The sequence below is a fragment of the Nasonia vitripennis genome, chromosome 2, assembly GCF_009193385.2.
Source record: "Nasonia vitripennis strain AsymCx chromosome 2, Nvit_psr_1.1, whole genome shotgun sequence".
Classification (NCBI taxonomy): domain Eukaryota; kingdom Metazoa; phylum Arthropoda; class Insecta; order Hymenoptera; family Pteromalidae; genus Nasonia; species Nasonia vitripennis.
Window position 1 is genome coordinate 24,599,551 of NC_045758.1, and position 27,113 is coordinate 24,626,663.

The 27,113-nt window shown below is 43.4% G+C and overlaps 1 protein-coding gene across 1 annotated transcript in view; it reads right to left on the minus strand.

The window, feature by feature from the left end:
* The window catches only part of LOC100116904 (peroxidasin), a 238,883-nt gene that overhangs the window by 58,832 nt on the left and 152,938 nt on the right, over positions 1-27,113 (minus strand). Inside the window, exon 6 of the mRNA XM_031924211.2 lies at positions 20,741-20,918. Coding sequence (XP_031780071.1) covers positions 20,741-20,918 — 178 coding nt within the window. The remainder of the gene's footprint in view (positions 1-20,740; positions 20,919-27,113) is intronic.

The window sequence follows — 27,113 nt, forward strand, 5'->3', positions numbered from 1 at the left end:
GATGGCGTCCGGCCAATATTTGTCGGCGCAAGGAGGCTGGTGGAATTCGTGAGAACCGTTCATGCGTACGCGGAAATTCCCATTGACCGCAAAAAGTAATTTGGCGAACGCTTGCAAAGCACACCAAAGAATCTACATGAGCATGTGCAGGATGACCCGAACGCGACCCTTTTTTTATCGCCCTTCCCCCCTTCCCTTGCAGCTCTCGAGTTCAAGCTCGCTAAGCAGATTCATTAGCGAGTAATGCGCATACTTGCACTGCGAACGCCAGTCGGGAAATGTAGCCAGGCATAGTTGCGCGATTTCTTCTTGTTAATGGTCAAGTGCAGCGTATAATTAGAGAGAAATCGCCGTGCGGGGTTGTGAAAAAAAGCCCGGGTAGATTCTATTTGTAGGTGGCACTAACGAGGAGCGATAAGGAAAAATTGCTGGCTGCAGCATGTGCGAAGGACATGAGCGAAACATAACATGGATGGAATTCTATAGTTTTAATAATCTGCAAGCGATTCAAGTCTGACGATTATTCATTTTAATATATTTTTCTATTAGAATGCAATTTTGTGATAGTTTTTTGGAGAAACGCTTTCTATTAAAAATAAGTTTGAACAAATTATTGTTTATGACATAAAACTTCTTTGTCGCTTTGTGCCTCTGTGACATCAAACCTGCTACTGTCTTCTTTGATATGATACTTCGAATATAGAGCTCAAAAAGACTTTCGTAAATGTTTGTTAAAAACCTTTAGTCGTTCTTTATTTAAAACCAATTTTGCATCCGAAAAATTCGTGAATCTTTTATTTTCTTGGTAACTCGCAATACTATCTTGTCTATTACCATTATACGTCATCCACATGAAATTCACTCGTATCCACCTTGAATTCGTACTCTTTCTTCCTGGGCACGAACCAGGTGCAGGTATACCGTTTCAACAAAAAACTGCAACATGTCCCGAGGACGCGAGGAGCAACAAATGCCGTAGACGGCCAACTTAGCCGTATCGTCGAAGAAGAAGCATCAGCTTTGGGAGTCAGCAGCTCGTCTCCTCTAATTCAATTCAACCTATTTCTGATTCCGGTGAGCGCAGACGCCCTGAACGAGCTCACGGAATTCGTGATTGCTATACGACGAGCCACGAGCGGCTCTGCTGTCCTTCTCTCTTTCTCGCTTAATCTACGGCTACCTTTGTTACTCTATCTCATTCCTTTGCCGAGACTTCTCCCCTCCCCCCTCCCTCCCTTTTCTTATTTTCGTAACCTCTTTCTGCGCTTTTCTTTGTTTGTTACCCTGTTTGTTATGCCAAATCGACTTGGAAGGGGGCAGGTTGAGAGGAATGAGATTTTAATAGCTGTAACTTTTAATGAGGTCTTTGTTCACGGAATGGAGAGTTTATATTCGTTCTCTGACCCGCTGACGTCATTCGGCGCTTCTGAATTCTTTGCTGATGAGATATTTTCTACCGAATACCAAAGCAAAAATTCTTGAAAATACGCAAACTGCATATAAGTACAACTCGGTATGCAATAAACAAGAAAAATAATACATCAAGGATTAAAAAATGTTTATAGAACAGTGTGGCTACAATCCGCTGTTAAGTCACGCCTATCTGACTAAAGTATTCCTTTTTTGCACCGTGTTTATCACACTCACTACGCTCGGGTGCTAACTGCGCCGTGCAAAAAAGAACCATTTAAGTCACACGTATCGTAATGTACTATTAATACTTGAACGCACATTTTTTTACATTTCTGCATGTACACATTTTTTCGTACGACGCTCTAGAGAGGAATAAAAAGTAGTATACGACTTTTTCCAATACTTTGATTTTCCGAAGAGAAAGCATTTTTATTTGGATAGATACAGAACCCCGCGCGAATATGCTTGCGCATGAAAAGTCTTGCATTTCAGATATGGCCAGGTGTATTTTTCAGATGTTCAATATTTTGAAAAATGAAACTAATGACAAAGTTATTCGCGCGAAAATAAAAAGAACAAGCTTTCTTTTCAACTATTATCCCGAACAATAATCTCTATACATTTTATTCCCGATCACACAAAGCGGACACCCTCGAATTTTCCCACACAATCATCGTGAGTCGATGAATTTATTTTTCTAAAAGCGCGCAGCCCCTGAAATGAAAACCCCTTCCTTCAGGGGTTTCCGTATCACACATATAGAGCATTTCATACACCTTCTCGCTTCTCAGAAAAGCTTAAAAGAAATCGAGCATCTAAAAAAGAAAACGCGCTCGACGAAAGTACAGAGTCACTCCTCCTTATAAGCGCGACTCTCCAACGCGTATCGTATACGTGTGAAAGACTCGGCGATATATACGCCGTCGCATAATGATGATGCCCGAGAATGTTCGTCTGTTCATATCCTCGTCGCGGAATTATATGAGTCGTCTATATATACCTCTCCCGAGCTCATCGCCGCGCGCGCAGTTGGTTTCCTTCCTCCACTGCGTCTTTGTTTCGCGGCGACTGCATCGTTCGCGTTTTTCCGCACCTGCGCGCACCGACTCCGACGAATCGAGTCATTTTTCTCCTCCTCCCGCGGGAGGAGTTCACTACGGGAATCGCGCGCGATGACTCTTTGTTCGCAGGCCTTTTTTTCACGCTAGGGTAAACTATCATGGAGAGAGTTACTCGAGATGGGGTTGTGATATAGACTCAAGAATGGCGATGTTAATTAATGGGATGAATTTCATACTCGGTACAAGCGCATATGCTTTTTTAAATGGCTTGGACACTGAGGCTGTTGTGGGGGCCAGTATACGGAATTAAATCGCGAGTGTTTAAAGTCGCAGCAAATTGGTAGCAATTACGCGGAAGTAAATAACTGTAAAGTAGAGTAATGTTTAGACAAAATTTCGCCAGAGGTAAATTAAAGAAGTTAAACCGTAATTTGTGAGCTCGTTTATTAAACGTCGTCGGCGGGCTCGAGTGCAATTGTTTCTGGAATAAAATATGCTATTATATATTCCGGTATATTGCATGCAGTACACACGAGCTTCAATCGATCTGAAAAGTGAACTTAAAAATGGGTTCGCAGAATGTACGATTCTGTACAGACGTTAAAATTCTGCTAATTGCGTTGGCTCTCTGCCTGTAAAAGTTCGACGCCGAAAATATTTTTTGAGCAGTCGTGAAAGTTCGTGCTCAGCGTACGCTGTGAATCATATTTTCAGCTAGCATAGCATCAGGGTTCATGAATAAAACAAGAATTTTACACGTTGAAAATAGAACAAGCAATGGTGTATCGAATTATACTACAAAGCATCTACGTGCCAACGTCATTTTGTTTTTTTATAACATTTATCAAGAATCATGTGTCAAAAATTTATAATTTTGGACAGCACGAAAAATCGTCTAATTTCTGCAAAACGCCTGTGTATCAGCAAGGTTAAGGCGCAGACGCACGTAATTTCAGTACGTTCCTACGTACATATGGAATAACGATCGGCCGCGTGCGTGGTGCTCCATCCTTTGGTTCCGTTGATGGCGCTTCAGAGAACTGTAATAGAGCGATAGGCGAGCGCGGGCCATTAGGTCGCCGCCGAAACGAACGGGCAAATGAGGATGCGAATCTAATAGCCCGAAAACGCGCCAATGGTCACTACTGGCCGCTGCGCACCTCTCGACGTAGTTGCATCGTCCGGTATCCATTATACCTATAGTGTTAGCCATGATTATCGTAATGCACGTGATCTATATTTTCGTACATATATTATGACGTTAAAAATGACGTGATGCATGTCGATCGTTTAGATTTTTTTTAGATGAAAGTATTTTCTCATTAAATTTTCTGAATGTAGACTTGTTATTATTCGAGCATAAACAATTTATTACATAATAGTCGCAAGCTTTTCATTAAGCTAGCGTGGAAAATGACAAGAATTTCCCTTAGCAACGATCAAGCGTACGACCACGAAATCCCGTCAACATAAAATATCAGGGCATGCTGGTAAAGCAGCAGTGATTGTCCGCCTATGAAACAATATCGAAATAACGGCTTTATTGTTTTCGCCGCATGCTCATTCTCTGCGAACGCGAAATCAATTTAATTTCTGACGTATAACCCCGCAAAACTGTTCGCGCAGCTGCTTACACTTGTATACTTTATTCCTGTCATTATTTGATTAAAAACTTTTCAAGTTATAAATCGTACTTACTCATTGACAAGAAATATGATAAACAGACTACTAAATTTAGAAGAACGCGATGTTATACATAGTATTATATATAGCAAATACAATATTATTAAATCAACTTTTGAATAAGAACGCTACACTGATAATCTTGATAAATTGTATTGAAAGCTAAATTCACTGTAACGTATAAATTAATTTATCCTCAAATGAATTTATTCCCTCAGTCACTCCCGATAAAACTCTCTGCACGGCCAATCAGATTGTCTATCTGATAATGACAAAGCTAAAATTCTGCTACACGTTCGCTTGCCATTTACAAATAGCAATCTATTGACTGAGCAAGAGAGAGAGAGAGAGAGAGAGAGAGAGAGAGAGAGAGAGAGGAACGAACATCGCATCAAAAACTGCAGCGAGCCGAAACTCATCGATAGCTGTTGTAGCAACCGATCGATCCGCTATCCGCATTTATTCTGCAGCGCGAAATCCGCTGACGCGGGCAGATCGTGTCAACCCTTCCTGTCAGCCAGTCCTTGTTTCGGGTTACAGCCACTTCATTGTTTGCGTTTTAATAACTTATAACAATTGCGTTAGCGGTTAATAATGCCTCGCAATCGTCGAGGCAAAATTCAGAAACACCGAGCGGAAGATTTTCATAATACCCGCGTTGCGCTTCAATCTTTTTGATTGGTCAGCTGCTGTGCAATAAGTGTGCTTATTATAGTCGGAAATGTTTAATGAACGGAGTCGAACTGCCTGCTCAATGGCTTATCGTATTGGACTGGATACAAAAATTAAACATTCGGAGATAAGCTGAATCGACTTATAGGAAACTATATAGTTGTTGCGGCTGCACGAGAAGTTTCGATGAGGAAACTATTGTATTCTCGAGTGAGCTTTAAGAACGAGATTTCGTATTATTAGACGTAAAGCTGATAATTAGCGTTCTATCAAGTATGAAATAGATCATCGTTGCTAATGAGATATGACTGAATTGAAAAATTAATAAATAATAAACTGGAATAAACTTTTTATCAATATAATTAGAAACTGATTTTATTTCATTTACAGTCTACTTTGAAAACAATTTATAGTAGGTCTCGTAGTAGTTTATTACTATAACTTGGATATTAAGTTTCGCCATATTATAGCCAAGGTAGATAAGATTAGAACTATGCAAGGTGACATGTTTTGCGTAAGAGGAAACAAAATAATTAGGTTATAAAACAGGTCACTTGCACCATCCTTGCAAGCGCTCTATATTAATATTACAGAGTGGATATTTGAAGTTCGTGTCAAATTTACGGAAAAAAATCAATTTGCCATCAACGATACGCCAGTGCTTAAATGTATCCTTTGACATCTTAGAATATCACCAAACATCGTCTGTTCGCTTCAGCACTTTGGAAAGCTCGACTAGCAGTTCCAACGGCAGTAGCTTCATAAAGGCACAAGATTACAAAAGCACCTATCAAGTCGAGCATTTCGGGTCGATTTCCTTGGAAATCTATACTAATTGGGATCATAGCAACTGACATCGCTGTAATTGAGGATTAATAGTAAAGAGAATGAAAGGCGGAGCGAAAGGTGTCAGGCAATTAAGGGCCACTTTAATTGGCTCTTTTGCGCGTACGCTAACGCGAGGAAATATACGTGGATGGAAACTTTAACAAGCGCTGATTGATAAGATGCAATTTTGTGAGCTTTCGAGAAATAACATAGATTTTAAAAAAATAAGTATTATGATGTATAATCGATTGATTTAGCCATTATCATATTTATGCAAGTCCATAATTTATACGTTCAAACAAATTTCCTTACTTTCATTATCATTTCAAGATACCTAAACTATACAATTTTGCGACCATCGAGTTTGATGTCTCTATAACTGATCCACCAAATCAACAAATTTATTAATATATTATTTACAGCTTTGAACTTTCCTGTCTATATAAGAGGCGGCAACAGCGACATACCCAGAACGTCACAGGAACGTGCGACAAATCCAAGTATTTTATGTCGCACCATTACTTTTTGCGAAATCGCGCTAACAATAGAATGATTTATGCTTGTGCCGTTAGAGTTTAGTGCTACTAACTCTGTGGAAGGGGAGGTAATTTAGTTTGCCTTTTCAATTTGTGACTATTTTTGTACGTGTCAACGTAAATTACTGCTAATATCTATTTAAAATAAGACAAATCTCTAAAAACTCATAAAGATCTAGTTCTAGTATTACATGTTATTACATTTTTTCAACTTAAAAATCAAAGAGCTTCACGTTACGAATATTCGTACTGTGGAAAACATGTTAGAAATTTGAAATCTCAAGAAGGTATACATAGTCGTACACAATGCAATGCATAACGAAACTACTATTGACACGAACAAAACATAATATCTCTATATTGAAAATGTTGCCGAACAAATCTTTGAAAAATGAACTCATCGAGATACAGTAATTGCACGAAACACAATCCCGTCTCTAGTATCCCAGCCTAGCTATCAATAGTCCTCACGAGCCTCTTCTCTTTACTTTTTTTCTTTAGTGAACTTGGCTGTTCATGACACGCGCGGGTCTCTACTCTTCTTGCTCCGACCAACTTGACCAAGTTGTACTGGTGTATGTGCCTAGTACTGAGACACAGCATGTACAGAAGCGAGCGAGACCAAACGCAGAAGAAGAAGAAGGGGAGAGGAGCCGAACGCGTAATGCAATGTACTCCGTGAGGCCTCTAATAACGTTATACAGCTAACTAACTTCGTCGATCTAGTTCGTCGTACGTTCACTAGCCAATCTCCTTGATCGAGGAGCTGCTATATATGCCAGTGCGGCTCGAGTGACAGGAAGTGTACCGCGAATTGGGAGACGATTACTTATAGTCCACCGTCGTCACTCCTGTAGCGCAGATTGTTTTTCAATTTTTTTTGTAAAGCTTTTGGAGAATATTTTTGCCCCTTCAATCTCTCACACGTCAATGAGATGAAAAAGAATTAGTCGAGGATGAATTTTTTCGACAAAAACATATATCGAATTCAGAAACTTTATCGAAAAAAGAATGCAAATCAAAACTAGCGAGCCACGCGCCGCCGTACGGCCGCGTTGGCTTACCGCCTTGTATCGCGAAGCGATGTGTTCGCGCATTATACGTCTCCGCATAAAATATGTATCACCTAGCACGGTTTGATTCTCGCGCCTCTTGATGACGAGTTAATTATGGCGCGCCAAGAAAAGAAAGAGCGCATGCGTAAGCCCTTCTGCGGTCTGAGATCGATTAGTGCGCGCGAGAGCGTCAGATTCGTTTCGGCATCGATCGAGAGCAGTGTGATCCGAAGCCTACCTCTATTCTCGTGTAGCTTTTGTATTGTGCCTGTAGTAATCGCTGTAATTTGAATTATATTTGTTAGTGAATCACTCGCGTGTGATTCCTCCCTTATTTCTATAATTCGTGTAAATAAAGTGCCTGTAATTCCGTGTGGGCGAGACACAAGCGTGCTGATATCGCATAGCGAATCTTCGCTATAGGTCCCGGTCGCGACGACTCGACGAGTCGTCTCAAGTCGTTCACGGAGCGAGGGCTGGACCCGTTCCCGAGACGTCGGGGCCCTGTGACGTGCTGGGCGTTGCCACCCCGGGATATCTCCATCTTCTCGATCGACAATCTACCCAGAAGAGAGGGTGGTCCGTCACGTACAGCGCACCGATATTTGCGATTTGCGGCGTTATTGTAGGGGCTGATCCCCGAAATATTACTGCGTAAGTTAAATTAGATAATAAGTTTTGACTTTTGTATTTTATGCTTACATAAATTCATTAATTTACTTGATCAATAAATAATTTCTATTTCACTAGCTTGCTCAGGCTTTTCCCTCTGTTCCGTGAGGGTTTTTATGCCTAAGCAAGTTACTGTTTATATTTAGGTTAACCGCGAAATTGTTGCATTTTTTTATTTAAGAACCCGACTACTCATTCCTTTTCCCACTTCCTTCATAAATGTAATTTAACTGTTTTCATGGTGCCCCGGGTGAGGATTGAGTGGTTGAAGCTCTTTGTTTCTCTAACTTAAACTTATTTTTATAATCGTTTACAAACTAGCAAAGAAAGTCAAAACTTATTAGTAAGAGACTTTGCTTTATTATACTATACATTATTGTAAGTGCGTGATATCAAGTGTATTCTGTAAATTGCGTCGGAAAGTTGCGCAATCTTTGCCAATTTTTAGATTAGCTATAAGTTTGAAGTAGAAAAGGGCTGCGAACAAAGAAGCAGATCGCATTACTTTAAGTGTCAAGTAGGTCCACCACGGCGCGCTTATCTTCGGCGTTATTTTGTATTTGCGCGCCTTTGCGGCCCAGCGCCGCTTAGATCTGAAACGCGCGTGCAGACGCGTCATCGATATCGTGGAATTGAGCATTCGGCGAGTAAGTTACACTCGCAGGTACTGAAACGATTCCGTTGTTTAGTTTCAGACGCTACTCGATACCAACGGTTTAATGAAATTCAAACTTGCAGTGGTTCTCTCCTCTCTTAGAATTCGCACTGATTGTTCTTTGCTTTATTTTATTAACCTTCGCTTTAATTTATATAATAATTTAGCCTAACTTTATTAGATTAATTGAATTACTTATAGTAGTAGATTTTCTGGATTCGTAGATTTTTGTAATTTGTTATTGATAGATTAAAGAAGTAGCATAATGGCGCCTACACCTCTTAGAAGGCTTACTGCATTGCAAAATGCGCGTATGTCGGAGATAGAACGCATGAGTGCCCGTCTGAGAGAGAGACTACCAGATTCTCTTAACAAAAACATTGTTGATTCGCGTATCGATGCTCTCAATGGTGTTTGGTCAGAAGCCCGTGAGACTCACTCGGAGATAGTTGTTAGAGATGATGCTGAGGCTGATCCTTACATCACTGAAAATATTTTTCCTAGAATTCAAAATTTATATGAAGATCTTTTAGACGAACTACTCACTAGGCTCTCGGAGTTTGAGACCAATGTTGAGCCACCTACTCCTCCAGTTCCGGGTATCAACCACGCGTCAATCGATAAATTGGATACGGCAAAATTACCGAAACTTGATCTTCCTAAGTTTTCCGGTATTTATGAGGATTGGGAGAGTTTTTCTGATCTCTTTATCTCGCTGGTACATTCAAAAAAGGCATCGGATGCTACCAAGTTAAGCTATCTGAAACTATGTCTAACGGGAACCGCGGCAGACTTAGTTAAAGACGTCGCTACTACGGACGCGAATTATCTTACTACCTGGCAGGCTTTAAAACAGCGATTCTATAATCCTAGGCTTATCGTAAATAATCTTTTAAATGCTATGATGAACATTTCTGTTTTGAAAAAGGAATCGGCCGTAGATTTACGCGCGTTTGCTGACGAAGCACAGCGTATCGTTCGCGCTTTATCTAATTTAAAAATGCCTGTAGAGCATTGGACTATATGGTTTACACATATATTATCCGCAAAGTTAGATCCAGAATCACGAAAGCTTTGGGAATCGGAGCTGAGCGCAAAGGATCGTGTTGTTATTACGAGCGTAGAAGGAAGCTCTTCCTCAAGTACAACTGAACCCGGGCCATTGCATCACTTTCCGAAATTCTCAGAATTCGCAGATTTTCTTGAGAAGCGCTCACAGACGCTGAGTATGATTGCGGCCGAAAATAATATTGATAAGAAATCGTTCTCCAATGTCAAACAGAATCATGGTTCGCGAAAAGTATTTCACACGCAGTAGGGCCTTAAATCACTTGCGAAATGCGCTCTTTGCTCTGGCTTGCATCAGCTGTGGAAATGCTATAAACTTAAGGCTAAGTCGCCGTATGAGCGTCGTTCCGAGATAAGACGTTTAAAATTGTGTTTTAATTGCTTTGGCAACCATAAATTCAACGCGTGTAATTCAAAGGGACGCTGCAATACGTGTCAAGAGAAACACCATACTCTTCTTCATTTCGATTCTAAACGAGCGCCGAATTTTCCGCAGTCATCAAACGATTCCGATAAAAAACCCGATCTGAACAATGGTGCATCGCCGCAGAAGGTAAACGCGCTAACTGCTAGTATTTCTAAGTCAAAGCACGCAGTTATACTCGCCATAGCTCAAGTTACTCTTCGAGGACCGGGCGGTAGGCATACTCGCGTACGCGCGCTGCTCGACCAGGGTTCGGAAGCGACATTCGTTACAGAAGCAATCGCACAGCTGCTCGGATTACCAAAACGCCCGGTCAAGATTTCGTTATCGGGGCTCGGTGCGAGTTCTTCGGGTATAGCTAATGCGGTTACGTCACTTACGCTGCAGTCGATAATTAACCCAGAATTTCAAATAAAAACAGAAGCCCTCGTACTTTCCCGGCTTACGTCACACTTACCAGCGCGCAACATCATGGAAATAGATCTCGTCCAGTACGCGAGTATAGATTTAGCTGATCCGCAATTTTACATTAGAGATTCGATAGATATGATTTTAGGGGCTGACATTTACGGTCAACTTTTGCGGTCTGGAGTGCGCAGTTTTCCCGATTCAAAACTGATTGCTCAAGACACAGCGCTCGGATGGATTCTATCGGGATCGGTTCAAACAAGCCCGTCACGGCGGGCGGAGCACTCTGCTCACGCTCCAGTGCAAGCATTGCACTGCGTTTCGGCTAACAATGTTGACGACTCATTGCAAAGATTTTGGAATCTCGAAGAATTTCCGGATACCACTCACAAATTAAAGCCAGAAGACGAGGCGTGCGAGACACTTTTTCGTGAAACTTATACGCGCAGCTCTGATGGTCGGTACGTAGTTCGCCTTCCTTTGAAATCCAATCCTCCGGCAGTGGGAGCGGAGACACGACGTATGTCGTTAGGATCGCTTTCTCATATGTATAATCGTTTTCTACGCGACTCTAATCTCGCTAAAGCTTATCGCGAGTTTATGAGTACGTATGAACAACTCGGACACATGACGCGCGTGCCTGCAGGAGAGATCGACAATCCCAGGTCATGGTATCTGCCGCACTATGCAGTTGTATAGTTTATTCTATTACTTTTAAAATTACGAGTCGTTTTTGATGCTTCTAGGCTGACACGTGATAAACATTGTTTGAATAATTTTCTCATGTCGGGACCGGCTCTTCAAAGTGACCTCGCTTTGATACTACTCAATTGGCGTAAATATCAATACGTTTTCACAGCCGACATCGTTAAAATGTTTCGTCAAATTCGCGTCGCCCCAGAGGATCTGGATTATCAAAGAATCGTATGGGCCCTCAACCCAAATGAGCCTCCTGTCGATTACAGATTGACTACCGTAACCTATGGAACGGCGTGCGCGCCTTATCTCGCGATTCGCACATTGTTGCAATTGGCACAAGACGAGAGATCGTGATTTCCTCTCGGCTCGCAATGTCTCGAGAAAAATACTTACGTAGACGATATATTTGCGGGGGCCGATGAACTCTCAGTCGCTGTCTCAAAGAGAGAACAATTAACTGAGATTCTTAAATCAGCCGGCATAGAATTAGATAAATGGGCCGCGAATCACAACGATCTTCTTCCGGCGCGCTTAAAACAATCCCTCGATGACACGGACAAGCAGATTGATAAAGACGCGGCTGTAAAAACGTTAGGTGTGCATTGGAATCCGAGGCGCGATGTGTTTACATTTAGCACAGTCGATTTCAAAACATTGGCCGGCGCGGCGACAAAGCGAGCTGTTCTTTCAAATATCGCACGTTTATTCGATCCACTCGGCTGGCTTTCTCCAGTTACAGTAACGGCGAAAATTTTGATGCAGGACTTATGGATACTAAAATGTGATTGGGATACACCTTTACCTATTTCCGTGCGCGACAGGTGGATAGAGTACTGTAATTCACTTGCATCACTCTCGGAATTATCGGTGGATCGGTGGTTAGGAGCATCTTCTGGCCAGTCCTATCAATTACATGGCTTTTCCGACGCATCTTCGCGTGCCTATGCAGCCGCTGTCTATATTCGAATTGAAGCAGGCGACAGCAACTATCGTGTCTCACTTCTAGCGGCCAAGACAAAGGTAGCTCCAGTTAAAACAGTTAGTATTCCTAACCTGGAATTATGTGGAGCTGTACTCCTCGTTAAACTCATCTGTCATTTACAAAAATTAGATTTTTTGAAAATTTTGCCAGTGCACGCCTGGTCCGATAGTCAGGTAGTTCTCAATTGGCTGCGCAAGCATCCGCGATCTTGGAAAACATTTGTCGCGAATCGTGTGTCCTATATACAGATCGAATTACCTTCAGCTATCTGGCCTCACGTTCCTACAAAGGAAAACTCAGCGGACTTAGCGACTCGCGGTTCTAAACCATCTGAGTTAGTCAATAACGATTTATGGTGGCACGGTCCAATTTGGCTCTCGTTGCCCTCTGAAAATTGGCCTCACGCTGTAGCAAGCGCACAGATTCTGCATTCTCGAATATCTCCGGCTGAACCGGACATTCTTACGAGATTCTCCTCACTTACACGACTGATTCGTGTCGTGACGCGATGTTTACGCCCTCTGCTACGTTTGCGAAGACGCAAGCGTAATATGAGTGCGCTTCCTCCGTTTTTAACAACTGAAGAGCTTACTACAGCTCGGCATTCGATCATTAAATTAGCCCAAGCAGCTGCTTTCGACAAAGAAATTAATATATTAAAGTCCGGAAAAACTTTACCTAAGCGCAACGTATTGCGTAAACTTAGCCCTACTTTAGACAAAAATGAAATATTACGGGTAGGTGGACGTCTTGCACATTCCGAGTTATCGTGTGATCCGAAAAATCCACCGATTTTACCGCATTCCTCGGCGCTTAGTCAGTTGATCGTGCGTCAAGCGCATCGTCATTGTCTTCACGGTGGACCTACACTTACAGCGAGCATTGTAACGCATCAAGCATGGATTTTAGGTAGAAAGCGTCTAATTAAGTCAGCCATTCGTAACTGTATTACTTGTCAGCGTGTGAAACCTCGGATGGCGCATCAATTAATGGGTAATCTCCCTGCGGCTCGGGTGACACCTGCGCGGCCATTTTCCACTGCAGGCCTTGATTATGCTGGGCCAATTCAAGTGCGTACGACAAAGGGTCGCGGTCATAAATCTTATAAGGGTTACATAGTATTGTTTGTTTGTTTTGTTACTCGAGCCATTCATTTGGAACTCGTAAGTGATTGTACATCCGCAATGTTTATCGCAGCGTATCGGCGTTTTGTTAGTCGACGCGGTATCTGCCGTAAGCTATTTAGTGATAATGCGACCACTTTCCATGGAGCAGATAAGGAGTTAAAAAGCATGTTTAACGCGGCTTCAGACTTCTACAAGAATACAGCTTCTCTTCTTGCCAACGACGGTACCGATTGGAATTTCATACCCCCCAGTGCACCGCACTATGGAGGTTTATGGGAAGCTGGAGTTAAATCAACAAAACATCATTTAAAAAGAGTAATCGGCGAGCATACTCATACGTTTGAGGAGTTATCTACCCTCCTAGCCGAAATTGAGGCTTGCCTTAATTCGCGTCCGCTTTGTCCTATGAGTTCAGACCCCGACGATCTGCATGCTTTAACACCAGCGCACTTTCTTACCGGTGAGACTTTGGGATTGATCCCAGATGAAGAGCCACCAACGGTGCCAGAAAATCGACTCGGCCGATTTCAGTTGTTACAACGCATTCGCAACAATTTTTGGAAGCGCTGGTCAAGTGAGTATCTCCAACATTTACAGGAACGAGGCAAATGGAGGGAACCTACGGAAAACTTTGCCGTCGGCCAGTTAGTATTAGTTATGGACGATCGCTATCCACCTGCGAAATGGCCTCTCGGGCGAGTCCTAGAAGTACATCTCGGCTCAGACGGTCTCGTAAGAGTAGCTATGGTGAAGACTGCTACCACCATTCTTAAACGTCATATTGCTCGACTCTGCCCATTGTCAACAACCGACGACTTGAAGAAGACAAATGAAGACTAGTGAAAAGTGAGTGTGTGTATGGCATATAAAGGGTGGTGTGCGAGCGATGGATTTGCTAGTGATATTCGTCCTGCGAACGAAGGCGGGCGGAATGTTCGCGCATTATACGTCTCCGCATAAAATATGTATCACCTAGCACGGTTTGATTCTCGCGCCTCTTGATGACGAGTTAATTATGGCGCGCCAAGAAAAGAAAGAGCGCATGCGTAAGCCCTTCTGCGGTCTGAGATCGATTAGTGCGCGCGAGAGCGTCAGATTCGTTTCGGCATCGATCGAGAGCAGTGTGATCCGAAGCCTACCTCTATTCTCGTGTAGCTTTTGTATTGTGCCTGTAGTAATCGCTGTAATTTGAATTATATTTGTTAGTGAATCACTCGCGTGTGATTCCTCCCTTATTTCTATAATTCGTGTAAATAAAGTGCCTGTAATTCCGTGTGGGCGAGACACAAGCGTGCTGTTATCGCATAGCGAATCTTCGCTATAGGTCCCGGTCGCGACGACTCGACGAGTCGTCTCAAGTCGTTCACGGAGCGAGGGCTGGACCCGTTCCCGAGACGTCGGGGCCCTGTGACGTGCTGGGCGTTGCCACCCCGGGATATCTCCATCTTCTCGATCGACAATCTACCCAGAAGAGAGGGTGGTCCGTCACGTACAGCGCACCGATATTTGCGATTTGCGGCGTTATTGTAGGGGCTGATCCCCGAAATATTAGTTAAGCGAGCGCTCTGTAAATATAAGGATCGATTATCCACTGCGTAAGTTAAATTAGATAATAAGTTTTGACTTTTGTATTTTATGCTTACATAAATTCATTAATTTACTTGATCAATAAATAATTTCTATTTCACTAGCTTGCTCAGGCTTTTCCCTCTGTTCCGTGAGGGTTTTTATGCCTAAGCAAGTTACTGTTTATATTTAGGTTAACCGCGAAATTGTTGCATTTTTTTATTTAAGAACCCGACTACTCATTCCTCTTCCCACTTCCTTCATAAATGTAATTTAACTGTTTTCACGATGCAAGGCACGCAGAACGCTCGCGCTTCGCGTTTTGCGCATAAGGCACGACCGCTGACGCTCGCGCTTCGCGTTCGTAATGCCTGTCGGTGCTTACACAGTATTATCCTGTTTTTTTTTTTCTATATTATTGTCAAAGTTTTGATTGGTATTCTTCTGGCGGTCATCAACACTATCATCAAAACTACTGGAAAATTAGTAACTTATTTGTATTTGTATCATTATTTATTTTTGTTTGTAGATATTCTTAAAACATATCTTATTTTAATTTTATTCCATTGTAATTTCAGATAAATAATACAACACGTTTGTATCGCAGTTTTCAAGAGGAAGTAAACAAAAGGATGATATTTCGTTTGTAGGATTTCAATAAGAATATTAGAAAATTGATTGTTTAGGTATTTAGCATAGCTTAGAGGAATATAGTAAGCTACTTAGAGCTTTTCTTCAATCTAAGCAATTTTCTTTATTGAGTTTAGGTTTTTCTAGTTCCGTATATACACTTGAATTTTGAAAGTGAATTGTACTGATTCACCTTAAAAGATTTAATTAATATAGCGTACGTCGTTATATGATGCCAAGTTACACGGATTGCATTCGGCGATTACGTATTTCCTAAATTATGCATTTTTTATAATTTAATTTAAAAAATGGTTTAATTTTGTATATATGCTAAAGGCCAAAATATAACTGTCAGCTTTTAATAATATAGGAAAATTGCCGAAAATAATTGGGTTGGATGGGTCATGTTGCACCGAAGTTATTATTGAATGTATGTATCAAAAAATCGCTTTTAGGGTTGTGTATGTCAAAAAGTGTTTTAAAAAATGTTTGCCACGGTAAAAAGTTGTTTTTTAAAAATGTCTACAACTTTTATATTTAACATTTTAATATAAAACGTAAATCCGTAATGTTTTATGGCAAATAATTGGTTTTTTAGCTGTAAAAAATCGATTTTGAGCTGTAAACTCGAGTTCTAAGCATTTTCATGATTTGATGTTAAGGGGAAAAAGTTGTATTTTTCAAAGATCTATAACTTTTCCATTTAACTTTTTTTTGTAGAATGCTTAGAATTCGACTTAAAGCTAAAAACCCGTTTTTAGCGATTTTTCGAGGTGACCGAATTCAGCGTATACGTGCAGGATCAAGCCCAAAATAAATCTGTTAGCTTAGTATTACGAGAGGAGTTCGCACACAAAATTTTAGCCCGATTGATTAAGGTCTTTCCGAGATAATCGCATCACAGGAAAATTTTTATTAAAAAACGCTTAAAAATCGAACAAATTGTGCCCGCATTTCAAAACGACGTAGAGGATCGGGATAAAAAAAATAGTTTATTAGCTTTTGCAAAAGGAGACTTCTCCTAAAATTTCAGCCCGATCGGTTGAAAATTGCGTGAGATATCGCATCTCACACATTTTTCGCACACGAAACTATAAGGCACTTCCGTGTCGCGGTCGTGCCTGAAAACCAACAGCTATTTTTACTATTGCTATCTTCGTGCGTCATGCAATCCTCGTTCCTAAATTATGGATAGTTATTTTAACACATTTGTTATTTTGGTATATCGTATACACAAAAATGACAAATCGTCATTTATAATACAAAATAACGATACGAATAACTGCGCGAAAGGCCATTCCTATAATGAGAACAACGACACACACTCATCTTCGAATGCATAAATAAATAAAAACAGTGCCCAATTGGCACGCTTTATAAAATCACTCGTAAGATGAAAATATTGTAAGAGAGTGCCTTCATTAAAATGATTTCGAGAAGCTAATAGAGTACCGTTGTGTGCTATTGTCGCGTTCATTCGGGCGCTCGTCTGCCGGTACTGCGCCGCAGCTACGCGAAAATACCCGCAATTATTATTATTATCATACTTATTATACGATGCGACGTTGCAAACGTCGCAGCCGCGTCGATACGAGGAATCTCGTTCGATGCGGCCAAGCTCTGAGTGCGCGGAAGAAACAAGCGAGTTGGATTGTTGTTGTCGGTGCCAGCCTGACCTCGAGTTCGAGGAACGGGCCGGCTAACCGTCCACGTTAGCGTGAGAGTGAGCATCGTTGGCGCGAGAGTGAGCCTCGACGGCGCGCGCGCTGATTGGTCCTCCGCATGTCGCGAGCCAATCAGCGGGCGCCGATGTGCGACTCGCTATCCGCGCGGACTGCCAGCCAATCAGGCGCGAGGAAGATGCGCGGGCCCGACGAGCGCGAGTGGAGAGTGAGCGCGAGAACGAGCGGGAAATCGGGGAGTTCTCTCACGACTGTCGACGGAGTACGTCGACGTGCGAGAGAGATACGTGGCCTCCTCTGTTACGAGGAGAATTGGGAGAGTCTCCCGAGGTTGTGCGAGTGTGCGAGAGTGGGAGAGAGAGAGAGATCACACTGACCGTGCGGCGACCTGCGAGAGCTGAGTCGAGCGCGTACCACGTGACGCTACAGGCTACGGCTTGGGGGCTAACGTGCAGACGCGAGAGAGAGAGAGAGAGAGAGAGAGAGAGAGTCAGCCGTCAGCGGACTGGACCTGGGCCTGTGGCCCGCCGTCTGCTGCACGAGCGTGGCTCGTGTTTGAGCGTCCCAGCGTAAGCCCTGCGTGGCTAAACTGTGCGCGAGAGGCACTACAGCCACCGTGTTGTAGGGAAGGGCTGGGCGAAATACATGTGCAATAAAACTTAACCATTGTGTGTGATCATTTTCCCCTCTCCCTAGCGTTCTCCCAAACGTGATGATCGCGGTCAAATCCTACGTTTAGAAAAATCCTAGTGCATGCGAGGCTCTAGGTGTTGCGCACCTGTGTTGGGAGGCACAGCGTCGCAATGAGTTAAATTCCATATGCACAGAAAGCAGGTACACATACACAACTATGTCAATCAGGCTTGCATATGTGAACTACTGAAAACAGTCATGAATACAGCAGTGGATCATAATGCGTCGAACAATGAGCGATAGATATGGAGAAAAAACAAGACCCAATGGAGAAAGAGAAAGAGATACAGCGAAGTGTAGAATGAGATCTATTGTTGATACGTGCATTTTTTTGTGAAATATCGTTCACTATATGTGCCGCGCATTTGCAGATAAAAGCTCTCGTGTGCTGCGTAACAACAATAATTGCGTTGATAATTGAGGTGCTGCTCTGTCGGTTCTTCTTGTTGTGGGCTTAATACCCGGAAAAAAGTCGAGCATTGTTCTTTATACTATTTATTCATCTGCTTAAAAGCTCGTTGAATCATACGATAAAATTCAAATAATTATTTGATTTCAAACTAACACTCATCGCTCAAAATAAAAGATTGTGAGCGATGAGCATCTTCGTTCCTTCAAAATATTATTACTTTGATCCATCGCTATTTCAACTGCCCCACACACTGGAACTTCTCACGCAACTAAAACCAACACTTTTTTTGTCTCTCAACGCTCTCAAACGCTACTTCGTCTATCCAGTTTCAACATCTAACTCTATCCCACCGTCGTTTTCACCTCGACATCCACTATCAAGAGGTAAAAATTCACTGCATCGCGCCGAAAACGATCTTTATCCGCACACGTCGCTCTCGGCGAAACGATTAAAATTTTCGCCACCAGCACATATCGGCGCATGTACGAAAAAAGAGGAATAGCGATCATCGATCGGCCGACGAGAGAAGGCGAGATATAAAGAGATCGCACACGGGGGCACTTTAAATTCATGAATTCTAATACATAACCAATTAGGTCACCCACGCGGTAAGCCGGCTTCCTCGACGCGCGCGCTCTCCAGTCTCTCTCTCTCTCTCTCTCTCTCTCTCTCTCTCTCTCTCTCTCTCTCTCTCTCGGCGCGCAAGGCGACTTTAATGAAAACCTTTCAAAATTCAGCGGGCGCACCATTCTTTATCGGCCCAATTAGGATTCCCATCGCAGCCCGCATGAAGTACTATCAGCTGCCGCCTCCTGCAGGCGGCGCGTACGAAATTGCTCGTCGATATGTACCCCCGAGCCATGCTACCTGGCCTCTCTCTCTCTCTCTCTCTCTCTCTCTCTCTCTCTCTCTCTCTCTCTCTCTCTCTCTCTCGCTCACTCCCTTACTCGCGCTATGTATGTATAGAGCTTCAACTCGGACGTGCTGCATGCCAAGGAGGAGAGAGACGGAGAGAACTTTAGCCGATCGCTCGGAGCTCTCTTCGCCGGACAAATAGATTGATCGCCGCGGCGGCTGCAGCCGTGCACGGGTCTCGCGTGCGCGGCGATCGAGAATTCGCGCGTGGGCTATAGGTGGATATACAAGGCTGTCGTTTTTATTTAGTGCGCGGACTCGCGCAGCTGCGCAGCGGATGCGCGAGCCTTTATTATCCAAGTTAACCGTCGGTTGAGTTTCCAGAGAGCGCAGCACTCGAGATCTATAGGGGTAGGACTTGGCTTTGTAATGGCTACCGGGCCGGTATTCGGCATTGTAAATTGCACTTGCGGAGTGCGTTAGCTTCTCTCGCTCTCTTTAGTATAGGTGACTTTTGATTCTAGAATGAATTACTTTCATACAAAACTATCAGTGAAAAGTCCGGATATTTTCTAGCGTTTTGTTATGAGAGAAGCAAGAGAAATGGGTATTAAAAAGTTCCTATTACAGTTGAACGGCAAAAACTCTATATTCCTAGAAGAAGAACAAACAAAGAGCTTTGATGAAAGTTCTCATGGCTATCGTTAAAAATTAACTTACTCCGTTAAAAAGTTGTTTGCGTTTGAAACTAGCGAGCAACTATACACGAGTTTCGATTTTCAGGAAATTCAATAATTCTTCATTATATTTTAAAACTTTTCAACCGAGCGTCTGTTTGAGTTACAGCTCGAACTAAAGCGCTTTTAACCTGTTTCAACCTTACTTATTAATGACAGTTCTTTTCGCCATTTTTTAATTAGCTTAAAATATCTCGCTATTTAGGCGACGACAAGTCTCGCCTCATCCGTAAGTAATATTTCACGAGTGACAAAATACACGGAGCAAATATCGACACGGCGCAGATGTGCAAAATGCAAACCGTTGTATACACGATGGAGTATACAATGTAAACGTGTAGCACCGCAGCCCAATATCACGACGTAAAGCTATTTATTCACACGTCCAGAGAGAGAGAGAGAGAGAGAGAGAGAGAGAGAGGGAGAGAGAGAGAGAGAGAGAGAGAGAGAGAGAGAGAGAGAGAGAGAGAGAGTAACGACATCTCGCCAGTGCCATCATTATCATAAATAGTCTATTACAAGCTCGCGTGCGGGGGACGTTATTACAGCGCGTCAGAAATAGCACTGTGCAACATTGAATTAACCATAGCGGCATCAATCCTATTACACGCGTCCATGATGCGCAGCTCGCAACTGCTATACACAGCCGCACAAGCGCCGAGGAGTGGTACACTAATAATATTCGGCGCGTGACGAGAAACCGCGCGCGAGCGCGATGTTGTCGAAATTCAGCTAATCCACAGCCGAATCTAATTTCCCGACGGTCAGAGCTCTCTCGCGAGCTCCGCGTTTTGCGGGTGTCCGCGGTTTAGGCAGAAGAGAGAGGAAGCTAGAGTCGGACAACTACAACTGTAGCAGCTGCGGCAGCAGCAGCGCACTTACCTTATGCCGCCTCGAATCGTGTCGTAGTTGAGAGTTCGAGAGCCGTGCATCCACGTCACGTAGCCCGTGGGATGCGGCACTTTGCTGACCACACACTTGAGCTCTATCGTACTGCCGGCTTTGTAAAACTTGTCGCCGGCAGTCGCCCCATGCTCGTCCACTATCTCCACCTTTGGCACTGAAACAATGAAGGATTATGCCTGCTCAGATTTGTTTTCCATATAGATTCACCAGTAATATTTGATACATTTCATAATGATTGTAATATGTCGCTCTTGAATCATGGTAGTGCTCGGAGAAATACAAACGCACTGAACGTTTAAAAAATCGTTGGTGCTTGGCTTTGGAAGTTTATAATCAACTCTCAGCAACAAACTTTCATTCGTACGGATACTTTAGGGCAAATATATCCAGTATTCCAAAACTAATCTCCATAAAACTATCTGCTGGTCCTATTCAGGAGTTGATAATTTTCTGCTTTTCCACGTAGTACAGTTTCATGATGTTATTTTAACTCTGTTTTACAACGACTAAACCGAGAGCAAAGTTCAAGTCACTCTCTCTCTCTCTCTCTCTCTCTCTCTCTCTCTCTCTCTCTCTCTCTCTCTCTCTCTCTCTCTCTCTCTCTCTCTCTCTCTCTCTCTCTCTCTCTCTCGCTCTAAAAAACGCTCGCGCAATTAGTCCGGAAATGCGAATCTCGGCAAAACTCTGATTTCGAATATCAACTCTATAAAATAAGAACACGTATTCGGTATATACTCGATGCAACAAAATAGCACGCTGCATCGCTCACTATAAAACTGGATTCCCGTTAAAAATTTAATTAAAAACGTCTTGTCACGAGATCTCCGAAGCGTATTGAACTTCCAGCGGGCATTGAAAAAAAATAACGTCCCGGAGAGAGAAAGGTATAGGGCAAACGAACGCGAGCCGCGTACGAGTGCTCGAAACGAAATATCTAAAAAAAGCAACGAATGAGACGTAAAGCATGCGGTGGAAGAAATCAGAGCGGTCGATATCGTTCTCTCTCTCTCTCTCTCTCTCTCTCTCTCTCACACACACACACACACACACACACATTTTTAATTAAAAACAGCCGAGAGAATTTTTTTGATTGTTCAAGGGTGCGTGGTGCTGCTGACTTGCGTCACTATATAGCTCAGCCCCGCCTCGCCCTCTCTTTCTCTCTGTTTGTCGAGAGCTGCATTTGTTTGCACTGCTCCTGGCCGTACTTTAAACAGTACTATTTGGCAATCGGAGAAAATCCCACATTTTCGACGGAAGCTCTTTTTTTGATCGGATTATACGAGAATACGAATGCACGAGAGAGAGAGAGAGAGAGAGAGAGAGAGAGAGAGAGAGAGAGAGAGAGAGAGAGAGAGAGCAGTGGATTTATTGTAGTAGTAGCTCGGATCTGCAGTATTATAAGTGCGATGCTCGCGACAAATTTGAAATGAATTAAAGAGGACAGTTTAACCTACTTTTTCGGGCTTTATTGACTGTTAGTTTTTGAATAGGTACTCTTGATGAGAGTTTCATTGTTTGCTTGGATTATAGCTTGGGATCGAAAGTTATTTATTTAGTTATCAAGGACGAGTGATATTTTAACCTTTCCCAACTCAATTAGCTGTAAACCAGTAATACAGTAAAGTGAGAACAAACTTGCTGTCCTCTTGGGTCATTAATATAAACAAATTTCGCCTCCAACGAAAGTCACATTACATTAATATTATTTTAGTTCTTTGAATACAATATTGTATTTGAAACAGTAAAAACAATACCAACCGCGCCGTTGGCGCATAAACATCATTCGAAACGTTCACACGTTATTATTGATAACTAAAATAACAACCGATAAAGTATGTCAAAATAATAGATAGTTATATCCATCAGCGTGATATCCCGGTAAACTACAATTCATGAAAATTATTAAGACCAGGACTATGTATTCGCTGCCACAGTGGTAGTAGTGGCAGCCCCGATACTCCCTCAGAAATTGGAAATTCGTCGTTGCGAGGTGCCGGGGGCGTGTGTACACACACAGGGTAGCACCGCACAAACAAGCGGCAATCGCTCGATTACACGCGAAAAGGTGCGTTTGCAGTTTTGCGGCGAACCGAACGCGTAATTAAATATCCGCGCTGACTGGGTCAGGGCCGGCCGCGCCAATGCGGTTGCTGTCTGGCCATTGCAGAGCCAAGGGATGCCTATGCATACAGCTTTATGACAAGGGGATATTCGCTTTGGGCGATGAGTGAGCTTTTCGAAAGTGTCGCGAAGTGTGTTTCGCGCGAATTTCTTTTTTTCGAAACATTATGTGGTGTAATGCGGTTCTGAATTAAGATAACTAAATGACAATTACTTCAATTGATCTCAACGCTGTCAAAATTCATAGTACTTTTTTGATACACAAGGCAAGTTAAACTGTAAAAACTGTAAAAATAAACTATTCATCTTAAACAAGTTGCTGCATATCACGATAATTACGATAATCGTTCATATTCCCCCAACTCGAGCAATTTACCGACGTCTCGCTTTCTAGATAAGTTCGTGTATGGTCGAGAAAAAATCCCACGTTCGCGGGGCTCCTTCGCAAACAAAAGTTTCGGCCTGTACAGCGAGTTTGCGCTTTTGTCAGCTCACGCTCACCTGGATACACCGACACACACCCCACAGTTTCGCAAGCCTAGCTTTTAAGCTCCGAATTCATTCGGGACAAAAGCTTTGCTGCTGCAGCGACGTAGCGGTATAAACTTTCGATCCTACTTTTGCGCCCGAGGAGATTTCATCGGACAAAGTGTTTCTTTTCTGCCATTACGCGCGAGAGAGCTGCCCGAGACGATGAGAGCTGGGGAAAAAAGTAGCGAGCAAGCGAGGGAAACGAGGCAAAGACAAAGAAGAAGAGGAAGAAGAGCAGGAAGAAGAAGAATAAACTTGACATTGTAATTTCTTTTGTTTCTCCGGCTGCCTCGTCTTTCACTTGGTCGCGATATTGCCCGGCAGCGCGGCCGGTTTCCCCTTTGATGTCGCGAAATGACGCTCGATAGATATGCCGCACGGGAGGGGGTAGAAAAAAAAATTGCCATGCACAAGAGCCCGCTGCTGCTTTTCCACTGCTTCACACACGCTTTCGCCTTTCTCCTATTGTGCTCGCACGCCGCTCTTTTTCCTCCTTCTTCTCTCAGCAAAGTCGTCCACTTTTCGATTATACAAAGAACAGTTTTCCGCTGTCTTCCGCAGTGTTGACTCAACGAACGTAAACAGCTGTAGTCAAGCATGTTTGTCCTCTGTTTCAGTTCGTATGTATGCGTTCGTGTACACAAAGTTACGAACGCGTCAAAAGGAATTTAAAGTTCCGAGCTTCGGCTTTGGAGTCGGCAAGTTTGGCGCCTATATCGTTCGGCTGCCGAAGCCGATGATCTTCTCGAGTTGACGAATTTCCGCGTCTCGAATTCGAAGTTCTAAATAATCAAATCCATGACTGCAGGCGAAACTACCAGCTCGCACCTCGAGCAACGACCAACCAGCACACAGCGCGGGCAATCAATTAGCGATTATACATATTTCTGCTGGGCCGTAGGCGATAAAGCGCGTCTCTCTCTCTCTCTCTCTCTCTCTCTCTCTCTCTCTCTCTCTCTCTCTCTCTCTCTCTCTCTCTCTCTCTCTCTCTCTCTCTATCTGGCTGTTTGCGCGAAACATTCGCTGCGGCGCGATTTATAGCGCAAGTTTTGCTAGCCCGCGTAAAAGTAGTACAGTCGGGGCTATAGCTATATGTAGCCCGCGTGCACGGGTCATCGCGCGCGCATCGCGTGTAATCTGAGCCTCGGCGTCGACTCCTGTGTTATCGGACTTCCGAGAGCAGTTTTGAAAATAGCCTCGCGCACGATGAAACCGTGCCCGCGGCCGAAAACCAATTTTAAGTTTGTATACACAGACACGACTATACTATACGTAGTGTACGCTACGCGAGTAGTCCATATTATTCTACGTGTACGTCTCTTGCCTCGAACTGCTGCTGGCTCTTCTTCTTCGTGTCCAACTATAGCGTATGTTAAGTCATTGCGCACAAGTTGGCTACTTCGGTGCCACTGGGTGACATGTACATTATATGCGCGTAGTACATACGGATGAGTGAAAAGTTGGATTCCGAAGTTATGAACCAAGAGAGTACAAGCGCGCCGCACTCGAGCTGAAGCTTGTTCTGCATAAGTGCGACACGTGTCGGGATAATTGCGTAATAAATTACTCGAAGTGCGGCTCTCGAGCGGTCGCGTGAATAAAGCGCGCAAAAACTGAGAAAATGATGTAATGTGCAGTCGTAGAGGGTTGCGTGCCGAGAGGGAAAGGCGAGTAGAGATTATCGACGGATAAGTTCGTTGTATAACGATTAATAATACTATCGTGATAGCAGTATGAGAGTACAACAACTTCGTCAAAATGAAGCTGTCAGAGAGAAATCATCGTTCGGAGAAATTCAACCTTAATTTGCAAAGCGACGAAATTCACACTAGACCGCGACTGAAACCGCCACAAACGAACCGAGGGGAGGGTATCTTTTTTTTATACCAAAACCGCGCGTTCCGATAATCCCGAAGCCCGCCGAATCCCGAAAACTGCGACTCTCGAAATCGAAAAAACCTCGAGCGTCAAAGGGCTTCGTACAGCCGCGTCCAATACCCGAGCTCCGAGTAATTGCGCGGCCGCACAGAGCTACTCCTCGCTGTATCTCGACCGCAGTTTCGTCGTCGGTGTGCGTGTAAGTATGTGCACAGTAGCAAGCGAAGAGGCGGCACGTCCTCGAGAACAGGGGAGGGGGCTGGCATGCATGGGAATGACGCTGTTGATGTATACGAGGAATCGGGACGCGTGTAGTGCACACGTGTGCCGGAAGGAGCCGTGTGCAATTTCGGCCCGCATATTGGCACTATTCCCGCCGACGGGCTAATGCTATGTGCTCGATCTTTTCCAACGGCCGGGATGAATCGCTCGTACGATCTCGTAATACGCGTTCGGGGATTTGATCGGTTTGAAATATCTGGAATTCTGTGAGAGATGTTTAGAGGGCTTAATAGTTTTGGAAAAAAGGTTGAGAAGAGGTCTCTTGAGTAATTTTTTTTTTCTTTCTGGATTATACATTGAAGAAATGAACAAATGCATAGTCCTGTTTGGAACTGGTTTGAATACAAAATAAACAATGAAAGTGCAAAATTAACACAAAAATTGCAGCCTTTATTAAGTAATCTCGTGATTATCTGCTACATCCAAATTTTCATAGCTGCTGACGCGCATAGTCATTTTCAGCGAATCCTTAATCAACGTTACAGTTTACGTCAAAGCATGACCTTCCTACTCGCTGTGTATATTTTGAAATTCCCTGTATATTATATTCTTGGCTGGATGTTGTCGGTATATACGATAAGAGTTGGATCAACAATAACAGTTACTTTTGTTATTGTTTATCCAAGTACGTCGACATTCTGATGTAAGGTAAAGTTTATCTCGCATCAAGTTCGACCGGTATCATAGTTATACAAGATTTTGCAAATCCCCATGAATATGCATATTCACAGAGTAAATATTTAACGGGCAGTTGAATATTTAGCGATATGTCGAGTCAAACAAAAACTTGGCAGTGCGCGTAACACCCCGAAGTTTCTCGAGAGCGCGTCGACTTGTGCGCCATTCCCCAAATAAATTTCCACGCAATAAACGCCATCAACGATGCAGATATTGGTTTACAAGTTGCTCTAGCAGTCGGGAACTAGCCGAAAGCAAAACTTTCCCGTGCGCAGCGCATCAGACTGTACGCTACACACAGAGGCATGGGCCGATAAATATTGCCGCCGCACGCGCCAAGGCAGCGGTTCCCTCTATCTCTCGCTCTCGGTCGCCTACTGCCGCAGGAAAGTGAAGATTCGGCGGAGCCCATCAAAGAGCATATTTACCATTACGAGAGTAGCTGCCGTAGTCAGGCTTCGTACAGAGACTACATTGGCCTTGGTTGCGTCAAGTATCGGCTCCTGACGCGTCGACTGGGTATTTTGTCGTTGTACACTGTCTGCAGAGAAAGGATAAACGCTGAGCGAAGAAGACGCGGGTAAAAAGGCCAAGACGGAAGCGCGAGACGGAAGCGCGATGAATAGAGAGAAAACGTGTTTTCCGGTCGCAAAGCGCTCCGACGAGTCCAGGGAAAGACACTCACTCTCTTTCGAGCAAGTCTTTCTTTTCTTGCGTTCGCGTTTTTTCTGCATTCCCGTTACTGCGTCTCGCGCTTTAGTTATGGCTATTGTTCGCGCACGGTCTAGTATTCAACCGAGAACTGGGTTCGATGAAATGTTTAGTTAGTTTTAAACGCAAAGTTTTATCATTATAT